Raw genomic sequence first — 23,074 nt, forward strand, 5'->3', positions numbered from 1 at the left:
CCAAATATTTACAGCAGTTTTAAACAGGTAAGTTCCCACTTCCCTTCACAACCAGCAAATGTAATTTTAAATTTCTGCTCTCCAATTTGCTCCCCACTGTGCTCCACTCCCCAATGCCAAATAATCTGTCAACAATGTCACTATGATCAGCTAATATGTAACAGCATTGTTTTATGCTGAGCAATATATTGCCTGGTTTTGATTCACTGTTTTGTAGCAGCATAGTAATTTTACTGTTAACAATCTGGTCCTGAATGCAATATTTCTGCATCTGAATAGATAAGAGATCCACATGTTATTGTAAATAGGAGAGTCATTAACTCTGGACTGAGTATCTAAGATCTAATCTCCTAGACCACGTGGAGTGCAACTCATTTATGGAGAGAATTTATTTTTTCAAAAAATTACACTTATATAGTGCTTTTCTTGACCTCAGGTCATCCCAAAATGCTCATGGTCAATCAAGTATTTTGAAACGTAATCACTGTCATAACATGGTAGTCAACTTGCAGACAGCAAAGTCCCAGAAACAGCAATGAGGTCACTGGCCACAATCTATTTTAGTAATGTTGGTTAAAGGATAAATGTTGGGTGTCAGTTAAACTTGATCCTGTCCTTATCCAATGTTCACACCTGCACTTCCAGCAAAGGTCAATGGATTGTGCTAGCAAACCCTCATGATTTTCCCTCCCTGACCAATGGGGCCACTTGCAGTGCTGCATATTACAGTTCTGGCTGAGATAAGTTGACACCGCATAGAGCCTGGGGTCTTCCTGATGTATTCACTAGATAAACGTGCTCGGCCATTGCCCAATTAAAGGGCTTCACTTTTACATGAATACACTACAATATGGCCAATGTTACCAGGAATGCATGGCTACAGATATGAAGAAAGGCTTGGAAAAAAATCAGAGCTTTCTGTATTGAGACAGAGAAGATTAAGCAGGTGTCATAAAAGGTTTTCAATATTATAAAATGTTTTGAGAGGGTAAATAGTGAATTGGTTCCATGGTTTGATGAATCAGTAGCAAAGATGATTAGAGGGGTGAAGAGGGATATTGCAATACAAAATTCTTTACTAGAAGTGGCTATTGAGGCAGCAATTATAATATAAAAGAGCACTGGACAAAGATTTAAAAGGGATATAAAAGAATACAGGACAGTTAAGAGAAACACAGGTACAATTGCGATAATCTCCAACATTTGATGTAGGGCTTCATCCAGCATTGCTTTTGACGTTGTCTATAGCTTGTAAAAGCCCCATTTACACTATGGGTTACTCAGAAATAAACATCGGGAAACTTGTAAGCACTTTTGGAATGCACTTTTTTCCTAAAAATGCATTTCATGGCAAATATCTGTGATTGACAAGTGCTAGGCATTATCAAATTAAAAATGCTAGAAATAGACTTGAGAAAATAGCAAAAAATCAATGGTATTTTGGTGATCAGTTCTTGGTGCATAAATAACAATATTATTCCATTTTATAATAAAATCAATAAAATTATGAAAACAAATCTTTTTTTTTTAAGGGGTAAGGGAGCTACTATAAAGCTGACCGATCATTGATGCACCCTTTTTAATAGCTAGTTTAAACATATTAATTCAGCTGTCTTATACCATTCAGACTCTGCAAATCTCACGTTCATACATGAATACCACCAAAGGCTGAAAAATGGATGTTGAAGCTGAAAATCCATGAAAAAGGGGTCCTGAAGTTGAAGCTTCACCTTTACATGTGCGAAATAGGTATGAGTGCCAAAAATTCCCGACACCTAAATTTACATTGCCAACAAGAAACAGCAAATTTGCTTACCATGAGGTCAGTCCGCTCTGCACAATCTTTGAATTCCAGTGCTGAATCCTAAAGGAAAGAACACAACAGCTTCACAACATGATCCTATAAACAAAGTACAGTACCGTACATTTCAAACATCACTTGCGCCAATTTTTTAAAAAACGTCTTGGTTGGTTCTCTCTCTCCTTTCCTGGAGATGCAGATCCATTGTTCCAAAGGCATCAAGTGCCCTCTGGTTCCTTGCCCAACTGGCAATACTTCCAGTGTAAATCCAGACATTGAGAGTTGGCAGGCTATCACATGCACAAAAATATTTAGGATCTTAAGAATACACTTTAGAAAGGATATAATTTGAATATTCAGCTAAGCAGCCATATGCACTTTGAAACAAATTCATTGTGAATTATTTTTTATGGAGTGGAATGCTATATAATTTTTTTAAATCACTATTTACATGCATGGTTAAGGAAAATAATGCAGTTTACGTCTCTGTTCAAATTTTGAACATTAAAGTACATATTTCCAAAAGGACCTAATTTGGATAAACTGGTTTCAAGATTTTCTTGCATTCTAACATCTAAAGCCTTTTGCACCAGCTAAAAAGGCATCTGCTTCCACCAGCCTTATAAAGTGCAAACCAGTTACTGCTAGAAATAGCCAGGATTTTCAAAGGTGCAGTTCCCACAATCGTGAAACATAGTACGTTATTTAAAAATTCAGCTTGCATCTTAACCAGAGTAAAATTTATAACTCCAACATTCATGCTGATTGTGTTGGGCTTTAACACAGACAGTCTTAAACCTTTTCATTTTCAGTGCCATAATTTGATCCAAATTTGCCACCTTTGTATGTACAGTTGTCAAATGTTTATCATGCCTCCATTTTAGCAACTCTAATGCTGCATTTATAAAAGGGATTTTTCTTCCCCTCGGGAGATGTTCTCAGTACTGACTGCATCATCTAGTGGTGTAAACTATAACTACATTCTAGACTATCCCAGTAGCATGGCTGCACAGGTCTCAAGTAGATTAAGCACTGGTAAAGACTTTTACCTGCAATCTCTCAAAAATTAATTTGCTGAAATTGCAGTGATATTAAAACTCTCATGTAGTAATTATGGTTTTGTTTAGTGTGTAATGTATCTTTAAGAATAATACTTTAGATCACATGATCTGTAGTAACCAATAGGAGAGTAGCGCAGGCTACCTCAACAGTAAGTGTAGAGATAGAGTTGGAGTTGAAAGCACACATGTAGTTGCTGCTGAGTATATTGTAAATAAACTTAATGTTTCCACCCAAGAAATGTCTGCAGATCAACTCTATCAATAGTAGCAACTCAGCCACCCTTACAACAAACTGGCGACCAGGATTAAACAGAAGAAATCAAGTTAGAAAGCACTCTACCTCGCCCAGTGATTGCAAGCAGCTAGCTCTGTTAGAATTGAAGAAGTTATCCCCTCTCAAAATGCTGCAATTTTGGAGAATTGATCCTTTTGAACCAGCCACAGACAATTGGTCTCAATACAATCGGTCTCATTACATAAAATGCCTCATGTTCTTTTTTCAAGCAAACGAGATTATGGGGAAAGAGAAGAGGCAAACGATCCTAGAGTAATTATAGGAGCAAAACCTACAGCTTGATTCCAAGTTTGTTGTCACCCAGTGCCCCAGGTTCGAAGAATGTCGATGAATTGGTGGACCTCATGAAGAGTCATTTTCAATCAACGCCCTCAGTCACGATGCATAGGTTCAGGTTTAATTCACAAAATAGAGCCCCGGTGAGACAATTGCATGTTACGTGGCAAATTTGAAGCAGCTAATGGAACATTGCGAGTTTGATACGACTCTGAGCGACATGCTCAGAAATTGTTTAGTGTGTGGCGTGAATGAGGACACTATTCAGAAAGTATTATTGACCGAAGTGAATCTGGATTTCAAGGCGGCCCTAGAGATAGCACTGGCCATGGAAAGCACAGTAAGAAATTCAAAAGCAACACAGGGCATGCAAAATGGTGCCGTCCTCCACATTGGGCAGAAAACCCAGCCAAAAAGGATGCAAAAATGCAAGGCTCTGCCTAGAAACAGGAAACAGCCCCCGCTAGCCGAAGGATGAAGAAAAATAACTTAACTTAGCGAAATTGAAGAATAATTTTAATAAAGGTGGAAACAAACAGTCTTTTAGCGGTTGGCAGTTTAAAAAAAATCGAATGCTACTATCGTCACAGAAATGGACATATAATGAGGCAGTGCAAGAAAAGATTCAAGCAGGCTTATAAACAAAAGCAGCCGCCCAATGAAATCTACAATGTAGAAGAGTCTGAAACAACAAATTCGGACATTTACTCATTGTTTAATCTGAAAGTTGGAAAGACAGAACCAATATTTGTCACAGTGAAAGTAAATGACAAACCTGTTAGAATGGAAATGGACACGGGAGCTTCCCATGCTGCAGATATCTCAATAATGGTGAACATCAAGTAAGTTTAGAAGAAACAGCTGCCAAACTCAAAACATATACAGGTGAAGAATTCAAGTAAAAGGCATAAGCAGAATCCATTATGGAAGCCAACTGGCAAAGCTACCAGTGTTGGTATTGAGAGGCAGAGGACCAAGCCTTCTAGGTCAAAATTGGCTAAGGGGAATCAACTTTGATTGGCCATGGAGACCTGAAAAGGAAGCTGGAAGCGTTCCTGTTTTGAAAGAGGAGTGTGTAAGGACTCAACAACCTGAAGAAATACAGGCTGTCTTAAGCCAAAACCTGGAGAACAGCAGAAGAAACTTGAAGAGACCCTGCTAGATGACAGAGTTTGAGACAAGGTGAGCAACCTTTGCAGGGAAAAAGAAAACCTGTGAAAAGACCTTCACATACACTGCAAGATTCCTTCAAGTCAGAGTTTTCCAGTACATCTGGAAAAGTATGAAGAGAAACAGGAAGAACAAACTGAAGAATGAGTTGGCAGAGAAGACACAGCAATGCTCAATTTTTCAGGAGGCAGCAAACAAATACAAAAAAAAGAGACAGAAAAGCTGAAGAATAAGCTAAATGAAGCCAAAGAGGCTTTGGGAGCAAAAGTCTCAATTTTCCAAGAAGCAGACAGATAATGAAATTTTGGGATATTCGGCCACTGAGCTCAGACAAGTTGAGCTGGCATCTGAGAGAAATCTGGCCAATAGTGAAGTCAAAAAGAAGGCCGAAATTAAAGTCTGTGCTAGAAAGAAGGCGACACAAAGAAAGAAGATACAGAAATACCAATAGGGCCTTAATTCTGTCAGCATACAAATAAACTTTCATATGTAGGCCTTGCAATCAAATCACAAACGCTGAAGCCCATAGTTGTTTGCCTTTAAAAGGAATTGATCAGCACATCCCAGTTCCACAGGAACTTGTTTTACTGTTAAATTTCTTAGATTCCTCACCAGTATGTGCTCGACAGATCAGAAACTGGACAAGTCGAGACCCAGTCCTCTCTCAAGTATGAGAACAAGAACTGCATGGTTGGTCACAGGAGCCTGTATCTGACAAAATGAAACGGTACTTCAACAGAAGACATGAAATAACCAGCCAGGATGGCATCTTATTGTGGGGAGCACGAGTGATAGTTCCTCCAAAGGGAAGGGAGCCACTTTTAATTGAGCCACACAGTGCCCATCCAGGAATTTCCAAAATTCCCAGCTATTTATGGTGATCTGAGATGGATGGCGAAATCAAGAGTTTAGTAAAGCACTGTGTGCAATGTCAGCAACTGCAAAAGTTGCCAGTGACAGTTCCATTACACCCATGGGAGTGGCCAGGTAGACCCTGGGTGCAGTTACACATTGTTCCCAGGAAAGGTCCAATATAGTCAATGCTTCTGCTCATTGTTGATGCCCATTCAAAATGGTTGCATATATATGAGGTGAAGTCACCAACGTCGGCTGCTACAATTGAGAAACTATGTCAAAGTTTCGCCATTCACAGACTACCAGAAAAAGTCGCTTCCGATAACAGCACAGCATTTACGAGTGCTGAGTTTCAACTGTTTATCAGCTTCAACGGTATCACTCAGGTGAAAACTGCACCATACCACCCTTCCTCAAACGGACTGGCCGAAAGGGCGGTTCAAAAGTTCAAGGCAGACATGAAAAAGCTAACTGGTGATTCCTTGGCAACCAAGGTAACATGCTTTCTTTTTCATTACAGGACTACCCCTCACACAACAACAGGTGTCACGCCTGTGGAGTTATTGTTGAAACGCGGTGTCAGGATGAGATTGAGCTTCATAATGCCGAATTTAGAGGGGAAGGTGGAAAGGAGTCAGGGAAGCCAGAAAACTAGACACGACTGGCGTAGTTGCGAGAGGAAATTTACCGTGGGAGAGCCGGTATACGTGAAGAAGTTCGGAGAAGGATCAAAGTGGTTACCAGGTGAAATAAACAAGGTGACTGGACCTCTTATCACGTGGAGGTGGAAGGTTGGATCATCCAGAAACATGTGGACCATTTAAGGAAGAGAGAGACAAATCACCAAGATTTGGTTTCACCAGTGATCAGCACCAGGGTCTGTATTTGCTGTTGAGGATACTCAACCCAGGACAGACATGTCTGATGTCCCTATAAGAGTTGAGGATACAGAAACTGCAAGTGCCCACCGAAGCACCTGATGTTCAGGCAACTTAGGAAAAGAAGGTTCCTGACAAAGAATCTGAAGTTGTGGAGCTGCGAAGTTCAGGAAGTCACCCGAAAGACTGAACTTGTAAATTCCTTACCCAATGTAAATATTATGTTGTCTTGAAAAATTTATACTTGTATATATGTGTATAGCTGAGTTAAAGGGGGAGGAGTGTAGTTATTATGGTTTTGTTTAGTGTGTAATGTACCTTTAAGAATAATACTGGTTAAAGAAGATCACATGATCTGTAGTAACCAATAAGATAGTGGCGCGGGCTACCTCAGCAGTTGGTGTAGAGATAGAGTTCGAGTTGAAAGCACACGTGTAGTTGCTGCTGAGTATACTGTAAATAAACTTAATATTTCCACCCAATAAGTGTCTGCTGATCATATCAACAATAGTAGCAACTCGGCCACCCTTACAACAACTCAGTTGTTCAGTACCGATGTCATCATACATCAATATCCATACAGCAATTCACCAATATTAGCGTCAAAATGGCACCAAACCAAATAGGTAACTTAATAATGGAAAACTGAGGGGGGAGGAAAAAAAAGCAGAGGAAATATACACTAAATAATAAAATTTTAATAGGGGGAAAAGATGAAAGATTTGAGTGCCAGAAGTAAAACTGGTAAAAGTCAGAGCAGAGCACAAGTTGATAAAACTGTAAAAAAAAAGTTTGAAAAAGAGAAATATAAATAGTTGTGTCGTAAGACCAGGGAAATGAGACTAGTTGGGTCTTTCGGAGAGCTTGCAGGATTACAATAGGATAATTGATTTTTCTGTGCCCTGTAAGGTTCTATGTCTCTAGCACTGATATACTTTTCCTCATTCTTACTTTCTCTATGCAAATTATTACAGCTATTACTATTAAATTCAGTTAATCTCTCACTTATTTCCCCAATTGATGTTCACGGCTCCTCTGTAATACAAACTCAAGGACATTTTGTGAATGCAACTTGTTCTAACCATGTGACTATCCAGAGACCAATTCCCATACTGCAGGCTTGTTTCCACTCTGCAACCAGCCTTTCTGTCTCAGCCTCTTGCCACTCCCTTCCTGCCCGAGATTCCAGATAGAAACTCTGCGAGAACAATCTAACAGGGAAGAACAAGAAAAACAGGTAGATTGAAGAATGGGAAGCAGTCAGTTAGGGATTTTTTTGTTTTGTTTGAGATTAATACCCCAGATCAGCAGCTGGTTACTGAAGGATCTAAAAAAAAAAGCAATTATATGAACCTCTTGATTGGATTATTCTTGGGTATCAAACTTGGTTACTAATCCTCTCTATTATAAATACTAGATAGGAAATGCCCCTTTCAGCTATGAGTTAAATAAATTGATAACAAAGTAGGTCAAGCTACATAATCTAATAGATTTACAGGTTTCTTATTTTAAAGATCAGTTGTACTGTTTGTTCATCCACTGACATTACCTATCTTTTTCCATTTCCCTCCCAATCTCTCACCTCCCTTCCCAAAGATACAGATTCATGCTTAACACAGGTCCATGATTTCACCCAGCTCTCAGCATCACATAGCAAGTGCTTATTTCTCCTCCCCCTCCCCCAATGATTAACAGAGATGTGCTAACTCAGCAGACTCGCTGTTGGCACAGGGATCTTCCTAATCTGCATGGTGGGGTAGCTTTGTTAATAAAGGAAGGTATCAGTGTGGTGGTGAGTAGTGATATAGGTACAATAGATCGTGATGTGGAATCAGTTTGGGTGGAAATAAGGAATAGCAAGGGGAAGTAGTCACGGGAGGAGTCGAAGAGTTGCCTCATTGTAGGACAAAATATAAATCGGGAATTAATGGAGGTGTGTAAGAAGGGTGCTACAACTGTCATGGGTGATTTTAATCTGCATATTGACTGGATAAATCAGATTGGCAGGGGTAACATGGAAGACGAATTTGTAGAGTGTATCAGGGATTGTTTCTTAGGGTAATACGTTGCAGAACCTACCTGGGAACAGGCTATTTTAGATCTCATGGTGTGTAATGAGGTGGGATTAATAAGCGTTAAGGATCTTCTAGGGGGTAGCGGTCACAACATGATAGAATTTCAAATTCAGTATGAGGGCAAGCAACTCGAATCTCAAACCAGTGTCCTCAACTTCAATAAGAGCAATTACAGAGGTAAGAAGAAAGAATTTTCTAAAGCAGGCTGGGAAAATAGACTAAGGGGAAAGTCAGTGGATGAGCAGTGGCAGACATTTAAACAGATTTCACAACGCTGAGCCAAAATTTATCCAGGTCAAAAAGGAGGACTTGATGAGAAGGATGGACCACCCATGGTTAACAAAGGTGGTCAAGGAGAGTATCCAATCAAAAACTAAGGCATACAAAGTGATGAAAACTAGTGGTAGGCCAGAGGATTGGGAATCTTTTAGGAACCAGCAGCGATGACTAAAAAGCTAATAGAGGGAGAAACTCGATTATGAAAGTAAATTGGTAAGAAATATAAAAACAAACAGCAAGAGCTTCTACTGGTATATAAGAGAGTAGCTGAAGTGAGCATGGGACCCTTGGAGGATGCGACTGGAGAATTGATATCGGGAAACAGGGAAATGACAGATAATTTAAATCAATATTTTACATCGGTCTTCACGGTGGAGAACACTATAAACATCCCAAAGATATCAGAGAAGCAAGGAGCTAATGGGAGGGAAGTAACTGTCTCTATCACGAGGGACAAAGTATTTGACAAACTAATGGGACTAGAGCCAGACAAGTCACCAGGACCTGATGGCCTGAATCCGAGGGTATTAAAGGAAGCAGCTGCAGAGATAGTGGAGGCATTGGTCGAAATATTCCAGAACTGTCTGGATTCCGGGAGGGTCCCAGTGGATTGGAAAACCTCTAATGTGAAGCCCCTGTTGAAGAAGTGGGGGGGGTGGGGGAAGAGTCAAAAAGCAGGAAACCATAGGCTAATCAGCCTAACATCTATTGTTGGAAAAATACTAGAGCTAATTCAGGAAGACACAGCAGGACATTTAGAAAAGCTTAACGCAATCAAACAGAGTCAGCATGATTTTGTGAAAGGGAAATCATGTTTGACAAATTTGCTAGAGTTCTTTGAGGATATAACAAGCAGAGTTGCTAAAAGGGAGCCTGTAGATGTGGTGTATTTGGATTTCCAGAAGGCATTTGATAAGTTACCACATAAAAGGTTATTGCATAAGATAGGAGTTCACGGTACGGGGGGTGGCATGGATTAGCATGGATTGAGGATTGGTTAACACACAGAAGACAGAGTCGGGATTAATGGGTCTTTTTCAGGTTGGAAAGACATAACTAGTGGAATGTCACAAGGATCAGTCCTAGGGCCTCAGTTATTTACTATCTATATTAATGACTTGGAGGAGGGGACAGAGTGTAATGTATCCACATTTGCTGACGATACAAAAATAGAGGGGAGGGTATGTTGTGATGAGGACATAAGGAATCTGCAAGGGGATATAGACAGGTTGAGTGAGTGGGCAAAAACTTGGCAGATGGAGTTTAATGTAGGAAAGTGTGAGGTCATGCACTTTGGTAGGAAGAATCAAAAGGCAGACTGTTATTTAAGTGGAGAGAGACTCCAAAAAAAAATGCAGCACAGAGGGATCTGGGTGTTCTTGTGCATGAAACACAAAAGGTTAGCATGGAGGTGCAGCAAGTAATTAAGGCGGCAAATGGAATTTTGGCCTGTGTTGCTTGAGGTTTGGAGTTTAAAAATAGGGAAGTCTTGTTACAACTGTACAGGGTGTTGGTGAGGCCGCACCTGGAGTACTGTGTACAGTTTTGGTCCCCGTATTTAAGAAAGGATATACTGGCATTGGAGGCAGTTCAAAAGAGATTCACTAGGCTGGTTCCTGGGATGAAGGGGTTGACTTACCAAGAACAGCTAAACAGGTTAGGCCTTTATTCATTAGAGTTTAGAAGAATGAGGGGTGATCTTATTGAAACGTACAATATTCTGAGGGGGCTTGACAGGCTAGATGTTGAGATGTTTCCGCTAGTGGGGGAATCTCAAACTAGGGGACATAGTTACAGAATAAGGGGACACTCATTTAAAACTGAGATGCAAAGGAATTTCTTCTCTCAGAGGGTAGTGAATCTCTATAATTCTCTACCTCAGAGTTGTGGAGGCTAGATCACAAAGTATTTAACGAGGAGGTAGATAGATTTTTGAAATATTGAGGAGTTGAGGGCTATGAGGAGCTGGCACGAAAGAGGAGTTGAGGCCTGGGGCAGATCAGCCATGAACTTATTGAATGGTGAGGCAGGCTTGAAGGGCCGAATGGCCTACTCCTGCTCCTACTTCTTATTTCCCATAGTCTTTATTCATCTCTTTGTGCAGTCAGGCATGAACACACACCAAGTTTGGAAATAAGAGCATTACTATAATTCAATCCAGCTTCTTTATCCAGCATCAGCCTTTGTCTGAAGTTAATAAATTGGTGCACCCATCCCTCCTTAAAAAGTTGATCCTCAGTCCTCAATCTCTAAAACAAATCATCTCTCAGCTGCAGAGCCAGCTGTCCTACTATTCCCTGATCCAATAAAGTCCCAACCAGCACGTAGCATCACAACCACCCTGTTTTGTGCAGCTACAACTCTCTCTCCTACTTTGCTGCTGACTTCCACTGTCTCTCTCCAAAGTCCACCCACCTAACTTCATCTCTTGAGACTTGTGTCCAAATCTTCATTATTTCAGGAACCAATTTTTCTAATGGTTTCCTTGTGGGCCTCCTTGCTAAATCATAAGCTTCAGCTAAAGCACAGCTCTGCACCCCCAATTTCTCTTCCAACAAGGTCACATGTCATTGCCCAATTCAACTGGCACCCTGTGACTAGCAAATCAAATTCCCATCTAGTCTTCATTGGAAAAATTCTCCAAGATCAGGCCCAACTCTATTGTAAAAACATCCCAGCCCATACCTTTTACTCTGAGTTTGGATTAACACTTCTCCACTTCTCATTCTGCTCCTCCTGTGTGGAATTCACCTCCCAAAGCTTGAACATTCACTTCTGTCTCTTCCCCTGGCCCCAACCCGTCCAAACTCCTGTTTAATGTTCACCTCTCCATCCTGTAAATCGAGATGTTCTTTTATGCAAGGGATGCTATACAATTAAGTAATTGTAGCACGAGTACACTGAAGCAATCTCCAAGACTCTTCACTCTCTCTGCGACCTGCTTCTGGCAGAACAGCATTCAGACATACTCCAAGAGAGGCAGAAAGTGAAACAGTGATTTCATTTGTTATGGAGCAAAGGACAAGCTTCATCTTGTCTATCACACAAATCAGATTTACCCATGCTTAGATAGCGGGTGTGTTTTCTGACAAAAGCCAGGAAAAGTAGCATGAAGGCATTTGAGGGTGTAATGACAGAGGCCACTTATGCCTTCCCTGACACACTGAAGTAAACCTATAGCTAGTTAGCTGTCAGTCAGGAAACAACATTAGTGTGATATCCCAGTGACATGTTTCATTTCCAATATTCCTTTAAAGTATTCAATCTTCGGACTTTTACCTTACAGATGAGAACAATTTCAATCAAGTACTCTGCCTCATTTCAGTCCAACAATTCATTTCAAACTGGCGCAAAGATGAGTGTGAAAGTAACTTTACCTTATACTTCTTACACTGCCAAACCTGTGGTCAACTCAAAATCAGCATCAAAGGGAAAATTGACTGATTTCATCTAGGAAATGTTATACTCTGCTGGGAAGAGTGGATTCTAATGATGGGTAAAGACTAATGTTCTATTTGTACTACAGAACTACCCCCTGAATCTTCACATATTTCAGATTTGACAACTACTGACTTGCCATCGAGACGAATCTTTGTAACAGCTCAGTTAAGTTCAAGCTATATGTTGATTATTTAACTGTACTACATATCCCTATCAACAATATGTATTTATGCAAAATCATCTTTCAATACGACACATTTTATTTGTGCCAAATACCCTTTGACATTGCTAACCATTAGAAACTATGTTTAAAGCCTGAAATCTGAAAGGTTGCAGACTGATAAAAAGATTTGTATCAAAGTCCAGCCAATGCTGCCATTCGAAAGGCTACTGCCATTACAGTAAACCACCACCAGAGGGCAGCAAGACAGAACCTACCACAGCATCATCAACACCGAATCAAATCGTTCGCAATGTTGTACAAATAGAGCACGTTGAATAAAACCAGCTATTTCATGCAGTACAACATTAATTCTGAATTCATTCCACATTTACATTCCACAGAAATTAACTGAGTCTAAAACAAAAAAATTAAAGCGAAATACTGCAGATGCCGGAAGTCTGAAATAAAAAGAGAAAATGCTCGATAAAACCAGCGGGTCTGGCAGCTTGTGTGGAGAGGAAACAGAGTTAACGCTTTGAGTCCATTTCATTTCAAGCTCTGAAGAAGGATTAAATGGATTCAAAACGTTAACTGAGTTTCTCTCTCCACAGATGCTGCCAGGCCTGCTAAGTTTTTCCAGCATTTTCTGTTTTCATTTCGATCTAAAACAAACTTGTTCTCTGCTGTCCCAATAATATAATTCAGAAAGGGTGAATGATGTTGCCTCATTTGTGGGTATGCCACAAATTGACATTCTTGGGTATACTGCAAAGCTCACCTTAGAAATTTTACTGTTCTTGTGTTTAGGTCAGGAGTAGCCAAATGATTTTCTTTTTGCAGGCCCACATATTACAAACTACGTTACAAAACAAACTTCAAAGAATACATATAAAAGCACTCCTTCCCTTCAACCAGACAATCCCCAGAGTCAATTTTAAAACAGTATAATTTAAAACATTTCCCATAAGTCTGGGTTAAGAAAGGAAAATTGCATATAGGACACTTTCCTCCCCTCTTCACCCACCCAACCCTCTCTCCATCCCCCACAACAACTTGTATAATAACTGTTATTGCAACTACTATTGGACTTCAAAGTCATTTGAAGCTGTAACTATTCACTTCTCAAGTTCCCAAGTTGTCCTTTTAAATACGGTTACAAACTAACTGTTTGAGTTTGGCACTATTATTTGAATTTGCTATTGTGTTTCAGTGGCAGACTGAAGTCCTTCATCAATTTACTTTGCACATGGCCTGCGGTCTGAGCACTTCTACTTTAGAGTCTTCCGTTTTGCTAAATACTCAACACAAATTACATTCCCTTTGACCATTGCCGAATGATCCATCGACACCACGGGATGACCAATGACTAGAGCCTGAACTAAACAAGCTATATCGAAACCAAGGGTACAGGAAGTAGGGCAAAAGGCTGGGTAATCTGCAACAAGTGGCTCACCTCAGCCTCTCTCCAGCACGTGCAAGACTCAAGTTAAGAGACTGATGGAATATATACCACATGGCTAGGTGGATTGCTTAAATAATGGTGAAACAGGGTAGGAAATTATTGGCACTTACACAGCAATAACTTGCTCACCGATGCTCAGCTTGGGCTCCGCAAAGGCCACTCAGCTCCCGACCCTAGTCCAGTTACAGCCTTAGTCCAAATTTGGGCAAAAGAACGGAATTCAAGGTAAGAGTGACTGCCCTTGACATCAAGCCAGTATGAATGTGGCATCCAGGAATCCTAGAAAAACTGCAGTCAATGGGAATCAGAAGGAAAAACCGCCCCCCCCAGCTGGAGTCATACACAGCACAAAGGTAGAGGCTTGTCGTTGTTGGAGGCCATCGTCTCAGTCCCAGGAGATTGTTGCAGGAATTCCTCAAGGTAGTGTCCGAGGTCCGATTATTTTCAACTGCTTCAATGATCTTCCCTCCAACATAAGACCAGGAATGGCAATGTTCACAGGTGAATTAACAATGTCCACTACTGGTCACAACTCCTCAGATACTGAAGCAGTCCATGTTCCATTTGCTGCAAGATCTCAACAACATCCAGGCTTAGGTTTATAAGTGGCAAGTGACATTTGTGCCACACAGGTGCCAGGCAATGACAATCTCCAACAAGAGAGAGAGAATCTAAAATGGCATCACGATTGCTCAGTTCCCCACTAACAACACCTGGGGGTTACCATTGACCAGAAACTGAGCCATATAAATACTGTGGCTACAAGAGCAGGTCAGAGGCTGGGAATCCTGCGACGAGTAACTCACCTCCTGACTCCCCAAAACCTGTCCAACATCAACAAGGCACAAGTCAGGAGTGTGATGCATACTCTCCACTTGCCTGGACGAGTGCAGCTCCCACAACATTCAAGAAGCTCAACACCATCCAGGACAAAGCAGCCCGCTTGATCGGCACCCCATCCACAAACATTCACTCCATCCACCACCGACGCACAGTAGCCACGGTACGTGCCATCGACAAGACGCATTTGCAGTAACTCACCAAAGCTCCTGCGACCTCTACCACCTAGAAGGACAAGGGCAGCAGACACATGGGAACTCCACCACCTGCAAGTTCCCCTCCAAGCCACTCACCATCCTGACTTGGAAATATATCGCCGTTCCTTCACTGTCGCTGAGTCAAAATCCTGGAACTCCTTTCCTACAAGTACTGTGGGTGTATCTACACCACATGGACTGCAGCGGTTCAAGAAGGCAGCTCACCACCACTTTCTCAAGGAAAATTAGGAATAGGCAATAAATGCTGGATTAGCTAGCGATGCCCACATCTCTATCAACAGCTCAACATTCTGGATGAATGTTAGTTGCCGAGGCACAGAAGCCGACCAAGATAACTTATCATTCCAGCAGGCACTGATAGTCATTCAGTCTGTTTGCACTGCAGAGAATACACAAATAAATAAAAATGCAGTTATGGCTCAGAGGACAGCATCACTGCTAACACTTTACGTTTCACATTCACATAAATGGGTAAAGAAGAACTGAATTACGGCATGTTAATAGAAATCACCTTTAATTTGGAGCAGATCTTGGCCCAACATTTAGTGACAAGTCTGAACTAAATAAAAACCTGTCAGTGCCTTCATGCCTTGGGTACAAACTCTCATGACTGCAATGCAGAAAAATTACTGTTACACTGCTCTAAAATAATGGCTGGTATTAGTACCAAGTGGCAAGAGGTTGGATAGCACTAATGAGATGCAGGACTGAACCACCGAGTCTGCACTGCGACAGGCATTAATTCAGAATAGCGTGACAAGAATGAGGCTGGAGAGCTTCAAGTATGAAATTACATTGTTTAAATTTTTATTAATGCCCAATTTTAATCATCCAGCTTAGAGAGGTAACAATTCGTTGCATTTTTTTTAAACAATCAACATTCTGACTGCTAAGCTTCTAGCCCAACATCTACACACATCTGCCCACTAAAAATAACATTTCATATTTTGCTAACGTTTCATTAAGTAGAATCTTGGAGTTCAATTTTAAAACAGTTGCAAAGTACTGTTGAATGCAGTGACAAAACAGAGAAGTACATCTATTATTCCACAACCATCGAGCTTCAGGTCTTAGTGTTAATGGTACGTAAGTCGTATTAAGGTTAAGGACATACAGGTGGAGGGCACTGATTAAGCAACCCGAGCACATATCAAGAGAGACTTCTGGGACACTGGATGCTGGTTAGGGAGGAGATAGACATTTGTAATGCTGCAATCTGTAAATAAATTTAGTATTAAATAAAAGATTGGCATCTGGTTTCCTACTTCACCATCAGGCTATCAAAAGTTTAATACTTAGGAGCATTCCATTAATGAAAAAAATCCGAGACAGGGAGTTGGTGCTTCTCTGCAAGAGAGTTCAGAACATTGGAAAACAGATCATCTGTCAGTGGTGTCACAGACCTGCACATTAATCATTTAGGAGAACAGCAATGACAAAAGCCTCAAAACAGACTATCTGGCCTCCTTCAAACTCAGAAATGGTGTGCTGTATGTAGGTGTCTCTGTACATCATTTGTATGTTATGGGATGGGGGTAAGGGGTAAGGGGAGTTGAGTGAAAAAAGAGCTATATAAAATCATCAAGGGGAAAGAAATCCTGAACAAGGACTTCAGGTACCCCCTCTCCCAGATTCCAGCAATCTATCCCATCAGGAGCTGTGCCATTCAGATCAAATCACCCATCGGTACAGAATGAGGGACCTGCGACTAGAGGCACGATAATTTGCCTCAGTACTCCGAAATAAGGTGGTGGGGAGGCGCAGTGGGAAATGGTAGAAATCAAGAAAGTGCTCATGTTCCCTGTTGTTGTTCAGCAACTGTCTCAGCAAGTGATTACGTTAGACAAGTATATGGTCAGGTTAGGTTCTATTGCACCTTCTCCCTACAGTCAAATAGCTTGTCGATTCTTACTGCCAAGACCCACACGTAAGGGTGACTGGTGATTATGAGTCAACACTTTCAGGAAAGGTGGAATGGGGAGAAAAATTGACAAAACAGATATCCTGCAAGTCACAACAACTTCAGTAGCAGGCCGAAGGGGTGTAATAATCACTATTATGTGAACTAACCTCCTTCCAAAGTTCACAATCAACACAACATTTTCCTATTGGGGTACAAACTGAATGCCAAATGTGCACAAGGAAACAATCCTATTTATGATAAAATCTTCTACCATCCTCCCCTTTGGCTCCTCCGTAGCCAATTTCCTGTTGAGATTTTATTCTAAGTTTAGAAGAAGGAACCTGCATGCTTTCCAAAGCACAGTACACAGCTGCTTTCAGTACACAAGGCAACATTCCTTCAAGCAAGACCTAGTCCATCCATTAGAAGTTAATAAAGCTGTGTGGGACTCAAATATTAAGTGAACCTGCATGAAAATACTCAAATTAAATTAAAAATGTCTTCCGTCTGCCACTGAACTAATATTCCAGAGACCCAGGGTAATACTCTGGGGGCCTGGGTTCGAATCCCACCATGGCAGATGGTGGAATTTGAATTAAATAAAAAATATCTGAAATCAAAAGTCTGATGATGACCATGAAACCATTGTCGATTGTTGTAAAAACTCAGCTGGTTCACTAATGCCCTTTAGGGAAGGAAATCTGCCGTCTGGTCTACCTGGTCTGGCCTATATGTGACTCCAGGTCCACAGCAACGTGGTTGACTCTTAACTGCCCCCTGAAATGGCCAAGCAAGCCGCTCAGTTGTATCAAGCTACTAAAAGGTCCAAAAGGAATGGAACCAAATGGACCACCCACTATCGACCTAGACACAAGAAACAACAACAGCAAATTCAGCCCCATCGACCCTGCAAAGTCCTCCTTACTAGGACTAGGACACTACCCTGAGGCACAATTGGGGCCGAGATAGCTGACCTCCAACGAGCACAACCATCAATAATATTTCCATTTCCCGGTACAAACCTTGATTAATATCCATTTCACACAAATAAAAACTTTAAAACTGATCTGAACAGGAATTTGACTGCATACATTAACAAGAGAAATATCAACATTTGTGAAAATAAATCTCTACGTAAACAACTTTGCGATTTTTCTATGATCTACATTAAAAACTGGCATTTATATAGAATAGTAAAAATCTCCAAGTGTGATTAGACAAAACGTGACACTGAGCCACATAAGAAGATATTAGCACACAACCAAAAACTTGATCAAAGAGGTAGGTTTGAAGGAGAGGGAGAGAGAAAGGCAGCGAGGTATAGGGAGCTTGCTGGCTAGGCAACTGAATGCAGTCAATGGTGAAGGGATGAAAATTAGGGATGTACAACAGGCCAGAACTGGAGGGCCACAAAGATCTAAAAGTTGTGGGGCTGGAGGATATTCAAGATAGGGAGGGGTGGGGCAAGGTCAGGAAGAATTTGAAAACAAGGCTGAAAGTTTTAAAATCAAGGCACTCCTGGACTGGAAGTCAATATAGGTCAGCAAGCACGGGTGATGGGTGAAGAGGATTTGGTGCAAGTTTGTATACAGGCAGCAAAGTTTTGGATGAGCTCAAGATTAGAAAGGGTAGAAGGTTGTAGAGTTAACAACAGCATAGGTGAGATTTCAGCAGATGAACTGAGACACGACTGACAGATGATGCCACAAAGATAAACAGTCCAGGTGATGGGGCGGATATGGGGCCAGAAGGTCTGGTGAAATAGAATCATTGATAAAACTAATACAAGGGTACTTAAAGTGCATTCAAAGTTAGAATTTGCTCCTTTGATTTTGACATGGACATCAGTTTGGTCAAACTCTGCTACTGAGGAACGGAAAATTTACAGCTCAGGAGGCGGCCATAGAGCAGTTTCACATAAGCCAAACCCCTCAAGTGTGCTCCAGCCTTGAATATATTCTTATCTATTAGTTATTCTCTGCAGTCTGTAAAATATGCCTGTGTACATTGTATCTCATTGTTTATAAGTGAAAATCCTTGGTGAATGCTACTTAAACAGTGAAGTGGGCAATGCTAGTTATCTGGCAAAATGCCAGTGAGATTTTCAGTTGAACAGAGCTTTTCCAACTGCTATAACCATCTTGTGGCTGAGATACACCAATCATCTCTGCATCCTGCTCGTCAAAGGGGAAGAAAACGGCCACAAAATTTAGCACGTTAAATTACAATAGCCATTTGGTAGCACAGAATTTGAGTGCTGCTGAAAAAATAGTCATGCTGTCGAAGCTTTTCATCTTGCACTCAGCAGGACAGTTCGCAAGAATACGAATAGTAAAGGGAACTACAATTTATACTGCATGAGAAGAGAGTGCTGGTTGGTTGCAAGTGGACTCTGATTGGTAGAAGTGTTGCCATGGAGAATGCCACCAGGAAACAGTTAACTGCCAGGTTTTTGTTCAAATTCAAATTAGGCAGGTCGACTTTGATTGGTCAAGGCATTGCCATGGGGAATGAACCAGGGACTCGCTGTCCTTCAAACTTTGGTTTATTTGAAAAAGGCACAATGCGTGAACATGCTCCTTCTGTCTGCATAGGATAGGGCCCTGTGTGTGAATATATGTAGCTTCTAGCATGCATAAGAGAGCCACACTGCAAGCTCGATTGGCAATCTTAAATTGGTTTTCAGTGTAATTCTTAGCACACTCAGGATTGTTTAGTAACTGTTGCCCAATCACGGAATCACAACTAATGTTGGACACTATGTCTTGAGTTTTACATGGTTGGGTATGATCAGTACTTTGCCCGTCGCAAACAGCGGAAGGGACATACAGCCTACATGCCTGAATAGGCCTAAGGCCGCCACTTTTGGACCTGAAAAGTGCCCAGTCTAATTCAGGTTACAAAATTTATCAAAAATTTGAGCAACAGGTGAAAATAGCCATTGCACGCTGTTACAAGCAGCAACATGAGCAGTATTCTCAATTGCCTGGCATCATCGCCAGCACTGAAATTCATACATCACATTACTCATTTGTGCAGTAGGCAGAACATCTTTTTGGCTTAATGGCAGCATCCTGTTAATGGAGAATGCCACTCATGTTGCTGCTGCTTGTAACAGCGTGAAATGGCTATTTTCACCTGTTGCTCAAATTTTTGAGAAATTTTGTAACCCGAGTTAGACTGAGCGCTTTTCGGGTCCAAAAGCAACAGGTGAAAATAGGCCTTAGGCCTATTCAAGAATTTGCAAGCTATATAGCAAATAATAATCTGACCAGGGTAACCATTGTCCCACAGGATGGCTTTGATGCCCCTATTTCAGCTTGTACAGTGAGCAAATGGCTTGGGTACTATTTACGAAGTTGATCTTCTAGCGAATGGAACTGTAAGGATCCCAACGTGTATACTGACCAGTGAATGTAGGCTTGCGGTAGACAGTAGTAAAGAACCCACTGGCAGATTTCTCAACTAGCATGTCGAGGAAAGGGAGCTCATTTGACTGCTCCATTTCAAAGATGAATTTGAGTGCAGGATGGAGCTCATTAAGGTGTGTAAGGAAGTTCTTGCATACAGCTGCTGATTCAAATTTAACATATTATCCAAGTATCAGAAATATGCAAGGGGGGAGAAGGTTAGGTGTCATTCCATCGAAGGCGTGTTTCTTGTGGAAATCCACAAAGATGTTTGCGAGAGCTGGGCCTAGAGGGGATACTATGGCAATGCCATCTATTTGGGCACACCTGGTGTCGTTAAAACCAAACTCAACTGTTTGAGTTGCTGAGTTCATAAGTTCAACGAATACAGATTCAAACAACAGCAGTGCATCTAGATCACCATGACATAGTGACGCAGCGCAAATGTCAATGGCTTCCTTGAGTGGTACATTGGTGAATAGGCTAGCAATGCCTAACGAGCACACGAACATGGCACTGCTATCAATATGCAAGTCCTGTAAAGTTTCCGCAAAGGTGAAGGAATTCTTCAGCATGTATGTGTAAAACTTGCTCAGAACTGGTAGTAGCAACTCGTCCAACCATTTGGCCAATTCATATTCTGCTGAACCAGCCACAGATAAGATGGAGCATAAAAGGACATCACTTATGTGCATCTTGAGTAGCCCATACTTACGCAGATGTAGTGGGTCATGAGGACTATTCCTATCTTATATACCACCTGGCAACACTTTTTACAAGCAGCATGTCCGTTTGGCTGTTCGCAACAGGCAAAATACAGACCATACCTAACCAGCCCATGCTTGCAAAACTCAAAACAGTGTCCAAAATTAGATGTGATTCCACAATTGGAAAACACTTGCTTAATAATCCTGCTTGTGCTAAGAATTACACTGAAAACCAATTTAAGATTATCAGTCTGTCTTGCAGTGTGGCTCACTTACATATGCTAGAAGCTACACATATTCACACACAGGGCCCTGTCCTTTGCAGACAGAAGGAGCATGTCCACGCATTGCACCTTTTTCGACTAAACAAAAAAGTTTAGAGAACAGCCATTCAAGCACTCTCCTCACATGCAGTATAGATTGTTGTTCCCTTTACAATGGTATCCTGCAAACTGTCCTGATGAGTGCAAGATGAAAAGTTCGACAACGTTAAAGTACATTTTAAAGAACATTTATCTATCAATCCCATACTTATTCCTGAGCCTAACATGCTCAGTATTTCACATTATAGTACAATCACATTTTCCTGGATACCAAACTGTTCACCAGGCAAGGAAAAATGCATCCATTTACCGCTTTAATTTTATCCTAGATTGCTGCATTTTACTTTGATCCTTTCCCCTTCTCTGAATTGCAATTTGTAAATTGATATAGATTTTCAGTTGTATAAAATATCTAAAGACCTCAGACTGTCCTTCAAATTCTCCAGTTGGATTATGACAGCTTATATGACAACAGATCGATATTTTGCCCTCGCATTATCCTAACCTCTTGTCACAGAAATATAAGCGAAAGATCGATGGTCTCATGAGGAGCCTTCAGCTGCTGCTGCTGTGTTCAGCACTGGTAAAAGCGGTCAAAGGGTAAGCAAGGTTTGCTTCAATTCATTCCCTAGAAATGAAAGGGATGGAAACAGCCAAGCATATCAATTACTTCTGCAGTCAACTCCACCCTCCAGGATCTTTCCATCTATGATGTTGGGCGAGATCCCTCATTTATTGCTATTTTTCCTGCCTATTATGCATCACCACCACCACCACTACTACTGGTTAAAACCCTCCTCCATGTCTCTCCCTTTCAAACATGGCTCTCTAATGTTTTCCTTGCTGGTCTCCCCTCTTTGCATGAACTTCTTAACCACAACATGCACTTCCTATACCCTATCCAATAGTAAATCTTACAAAAGCAAAATACTGCAAATGCTGGAAATCTAAAATAAGAATAGAAAATGCTGGCAATGCTCAGGTGGTCAGTCGGCATCAGTGGAGAGAAAAACAGAGTTAACGTTTCAATTCTGTGACCTCTCATTAGAACTGAAGAAAGTTGGAAATGTAATAGGTTTTGAGCAAGTGGAAGGAGGGAAGGGGGGCAGGGTGCAAAGAAAAACAAAGGGAACGTCTTTGATAGGGTGGAGAGCAGGAGAGATTAAATTTGCAACCCAGTCATTCACACCTCATCTGGACACATCTTTTGCTTCTTCACTTATCCCAATGCCACTTCCTTTGGTTTTTGTACCATGAAACTTTGTCATTCAATCTGTCCTGGCCCCAATTTATCACAAACCTTCCCTTTTATTCTTTGTCTCACCACCCCTCCTTTCACTTGCTTAAAATCTATTACCTTTCTAAATTTCCCCAGTTGTGATGAAAGGTCACACATCCGAAATTTTAACTTTTTCTCTCCACAATACACCTACATCCCAGTCCTTGAAACCTCCAACGGCTCTCATTCCCACCAGCATATCAACTTTAGTCAAGTCCCTCTATGGCCTCACAATGTTCTATCACTGCAATCATCTTCAATCCTACTGTGCACACTGTGATTTTGAAACTCTGGCCACTATAAATCTCTCCCACATCTATCCCACTCTCTTTGGCAGAGTCTTTATCCTGCACTCTGAAATTCGCACATCTTTCAACCTTGCTAGATAACCTTCTTCCTAGATTTAAAACATCAAAATTCTCACTTCCTTCCCCCTTTCTGACCTCCTGCAAAGCATCATGCTTTATTTGATATGTGAAAGTTGCTTCTCTTCTTGATCTTACTGTGCAGCAAAAGCTTATGTCCAGACATCCATCAAATTAGCTGCCAGAAATGCACATGCAAGGGCAGGGGAATTCTCTCCTTCCCCCAGGAAAACACCTAGTCGCTGCTCAACATTACACCAAGGTTACCTTCCC

The 23,074-nt window shown here is 41.2% G+C and overlaps 1 protein-coding gene across 8 annotated transcripts in view; it reads right to left on the minus strand.

The window, feature by feature from the left end:
• LOC144669472 (RNA binding protein fox-1 homolog 1-like) overlaps nucleotides 1-23,074 on the minus strand; it is a 304,542-nt gene that overhangs the window by 198,565 nt on the left and 82,903 nt on the right. For 7 of the 8 annotated variants that reach the window (XM_078531936.1, XM_078531937.1, XM_078531941.1 and 4 more), the window contains exon 3: nucleotides 1,817-1,864. In XM_078531936.1, the coding sequence (XP_078388062.1) occupies nucleotides 1,817-1,864 (48 nt within the window). Of the gene's footprint in view, nucleotides 1-1,816; nucleotides 1,865-14,797; nucleotides 15,083-23,074 lie in introns of those variants that run through there. The other variant, XM_078531939.1, reaches the window with a different exon arrangement.

Source organism: Cetorhinus maximus, chromosome 29 (assembly GCF_964194155.1).
Source record: "Cetorhinus maximus chromosome 29, sCetMax3.hap1.1, whole genome shotgun sequence".
Taxonomy (NCBI): domain Eukaryota; kingdom Metazoa; phylum Chordata; class Chondrichthyes; order Lamniformes; family Cetorhinidae; genus Cetorhinus; species Cetorhinus maximus.